General features: G+C 37.5%; 2 protein-coding genes across 5 annotated transcripts in view; one reads left to right on the top strand and one right to left on the bottom strand.

Moving 5' to 3' along the window:
* BRWD3 (bromodomain and WD repeat domain containing 3) overlaps window positions 1-3,296 on the top strand; it is a 117,231-nt gene that overhangs the window by 84,942 nt on the left and 28,993 nt on the right. For 3 of the 4 annotated variants that reach the window (XM_024738224.1, XM_024738226.1, XM_024738225.1), the window contains 2 exons: window positions 367-474; window positions 3,095-3,219. In XM_024738224.1, coding sequence (XP_024593992.1) covers window positions 367-474; window positions 3,095-3,219 — 233 coding nt within the window. Of the gene's footprint in view, window positions 1-366; window positions 475-3,094; window positions 3,220-3,296 lie in introns of those variants that run through there. The other variant, XM_024738227.1, reaches the window with a different exon arrangement.
* LOC112395175 (tubulin alpha-1C chain-like) lies at window positions 1,867-2,543 on the bottom strand. Its single transcript, XM_024738232.1, has 2 exons — window positions 2,193-2,543; window positions 1,867-2,055 (listed from the first exon to the last, which is right to left on the bottom strand). Exons 1-2 carry the CDS (start codon window positions 2,541-2,543, stop codon window positions 1,867-1,869), a joined length of 540 nt encoding a protein of 179 aa, XP_024594000.1.

Below are 3,296 nucleotides of genomic sequence, written 5' to 3' on the forward strand. Positions count from 1 at the left end.
TAATGTGTAGGCTATTAAAATGTTGATGCTTTAAAATGTAAATTACAGATTGAAATATATTACTTTAAAATGTGACCACTTTTGTGTACATTTGTCATTAGTCTATTTCTTCAGAAATTTATGAAGGTGCTAGGGAGAAGAAGGACTGTGTGTGTTTTTATTATGCAATATTTAGCACAGGGCTACATAGGCATGAGTACTGAATGAACATTATTTGATTATAAGTACCTTTATTGTATAATTTTTTTCAAAATTATGATTATTTATATTCTTTGTAAACAGAAGAGGACATTTGTAGGAATATATTGGGAAGTATAGTGGTGTTAAATGGGATGCTGCTGTTTAATACCTCATGTTTTTTTTTAGCTTATATATTTTAGGCAAGGACATGAAGCTTATATACGGGCTGTAAGAAAATCAAAAATATACAGCGTTAACCTACAAAAACAGCCATGGAATAAAATGGATCTCAGGGTAAGTTCACCAAATTAATAATCTATGCAATTGAAGTATCTTAGGAATTAAGTTATTAGCCTGTAGGCTTATTCTCAGTTTCTGGATATTTCACTGTTGATTGTGCATCTAGGATAAAGTGATGTACCATACTCTTGTACAGCTGAGTGTTATAGGTCACATTTTATGGTTCCCGAAATTTGTATGCCACCTGTTGTCTTGATTATTTGACCTAATTTCCTTCAAGCTTCAGGTCCTGTAGTGTATACCATTCTATTGATATAATTGGAGCAAAGCAGTAGTTCCATGGTGTGGATATTTTCCTCAGCAGCTTTGAACGTTCTAGAAGCTCTATAAACTGTGACTGCATGTGTGGACCACAAACACCCTTGAGATTCTGGCAAATTTAGGATATAGTAAATATCATAAATCCTAAGAAACTCATGACTTTGTGGTGCTTTATTTATTATTTCTTTTGATATAGTACCTATGTAGTTACATGTCATTGAATAAAACAGATATGTTTATTTTTTAGAGAAGGATTTTCTCACTGTAAATACATATTCATTCGTTCATTCATACTTATATAAATACAGACAAAGAGACATAGAGATACATACACCATCATTTCTACTTAGGTTTACATTTGTTTTTGTCATTTTGTTTTTTCGACTCTGAGAACAAGAGAGTAAAGGGCAATTTTATGATAGTTTTCCAGGTAAATGAAGGGTTGTTGTGTAATGATGCTTAAAAGGAAGGATGCAAGAGAGAATGTATATATTTATTTAAATAAAGATTTGACACTTAAAAAATTGTATTAAGGTTGTAAGGTGCTAAAATTTCTTATCAAGTGAGCTTTACATAATCATCTCCTGGGAAACAGGAATGCTACCATCTGTTCTGAATCAGGTGAAAATTGAGGTTTTTGTTCTTGTTTTTTTTTTTTAGGATCAAAGGAATAAATAAACCATATGATTTCCTACTTTAAATTCTAACCCTGTGGTTCTAGGAAATTTTAGGAGGCAGCATATATGTGGTATAAGAGCCTGGGCTTTGGAATAAGACCTGAATTTCAATCCCAGCTCTGCTATATACTAGTGTATAACTTGAAACAAGTTACTGTACCCATGAGGCTCAGTTTTGTCATCTGTTAAGTGTGACTAATAACAATGTATAAGGATGGTATTATAAAATAATATTGTAGGCACTCATAAATGTGAGTCCTTTTCCCAAACATATACATAACATGTCCACCTGCCTACTTACAAACTGTATTTCTGCTAGAGGAGTGATTATTTTCTTTTTTTAAATAGAAATATCACTTTTATTGACAAGATAGGGCCACAATGGGCAGCTCCACAGAACACAAATAAGACAGTCTCAAGACAAGTGTGTAAAATTGCAGCAGACAGGTTAATACTCTTTACCCTCATCCTCTCCCTCAGCACTATCCGCTCCAGCCTCCTCATACTCCTTCTCAAGGGCAGCCATGTCCTCACAGGCCTCAGAAAACTCTCTTTCCTCCATGCCCTCACCCACGTACCAGTGAACAAAGGCACTCTTGACATACATCAGGTCAAACTTGTGGTCCAGGTGAGCCTTCTTGCCATAGTCGACAGAGAGACGTTCCATCAGCAGGGAGGTGAACCCAGAACCAGTTCCCCACCAAAGCTGTGGAAAACCAGGAAGCCCTGAAGGCCTGTGCACTGGTCAGCCAGTTTCCGAATTTGGTCCAAGACAAGGTCAATGATCTCCTTGCCAATGGTGTAGTGACCGTGGAAATAGTTATTGGCAGCATCTTCCTTGCCTGTGACGATCTGCTCAGGGTGGAAGAGCTGGTGGTAGGTGCCAGTGTGAACTTCACCAGTGATTGTGGGTTCCAGGTCTACAAACGCTGCCCTGGGCACATGCTTGCCAGCACCTGTCTCACTGAAGAAGGTGTTGAAGGAGTCAACAACTCCTCCAATGGTCTTGTCACTTGGCATCTGGTCATCAGGCTGGATACCATGTTCCAGGCAGTAGAGCTCCCAGCAGAAATTGCTGATCTGGACACCAGCCTGGCCAACATGGATGGAGATGCACTCACGCATGACTGAGACTTGTAGGGTTCTGTGGGGTTGGAGGAGGCGAGAAGACGGCCACAAAGATCTCCCACTGACAGACTATCAAGGAGTTCAGGAGAGAAGTAGTGACAAGAGGAGTGATTCTTAACCAGCAGAGCAATTCTTAACTCCCCAGAGAAAAACCTGGGGAGTTTTTTCAAAATATGTATGACTGAGCTCTACCCCAGACATAGTGAACTCAATTCCATAGTAGTAGGGTTTAGGAACATGAATTTTAAAAATGTTCCCAAGGGGATTCTGCTGTTTATCGTTGGTTTATAGCCCTGCACTAAACTACAAATTGCTATTAAGGGGTCAAGAGCCATGTCTTATTACCTTTAACACTTAGTGGAGTGCCTAGTATCTAGTGGGTATTAGGATAATTTTTATTTTTTTATATTTAAAGTTTTATTGGAGTATAGTTGATTTACAAAGTTGTTTCAGATAATTTTTAAATTGTTCAAATAATGAAATAATATGCAAATGTTAGGCAATTATTTATATTGAAAGTAATGATTTATTGTTATTCTCATGAATAGGAACAAGAATTTGTTAAGATTGTAGGAATCAAATATGAGGTTGGACCACCTACACTGTGCTGCTTGAAGCTTGCATTTCTGGACCCCATTTCAGGCAAAATGACTGGAGAATCTTTTTCCATTAAGTGAGTATCTATCTTGGATCGTGTGTGTGTGTGTGTGTGTGTATTTTAATCCCTATGATGTATTCTGCAGAGTACAA

This window comes from Neophocaena asiaeorientalis, unplaced genomic scaffold, assembly GCF_003031525.2.
Source record: "Neophocaena asiaeorientalis asiaeorientalis breed wild unplaced genomic scaffold, Neophocaena_asiaeorientalis_V1.1 scaffold186, whole genome shotgun sequence".
NCBI classification, from domain to species: domain Eukaryota; kingdom Metazoa; phylum Chordata; class Mammalia; order Artiodactyla; family Phocoenidae; genus Neophocaena; species Neophocaena asiaeorientalis.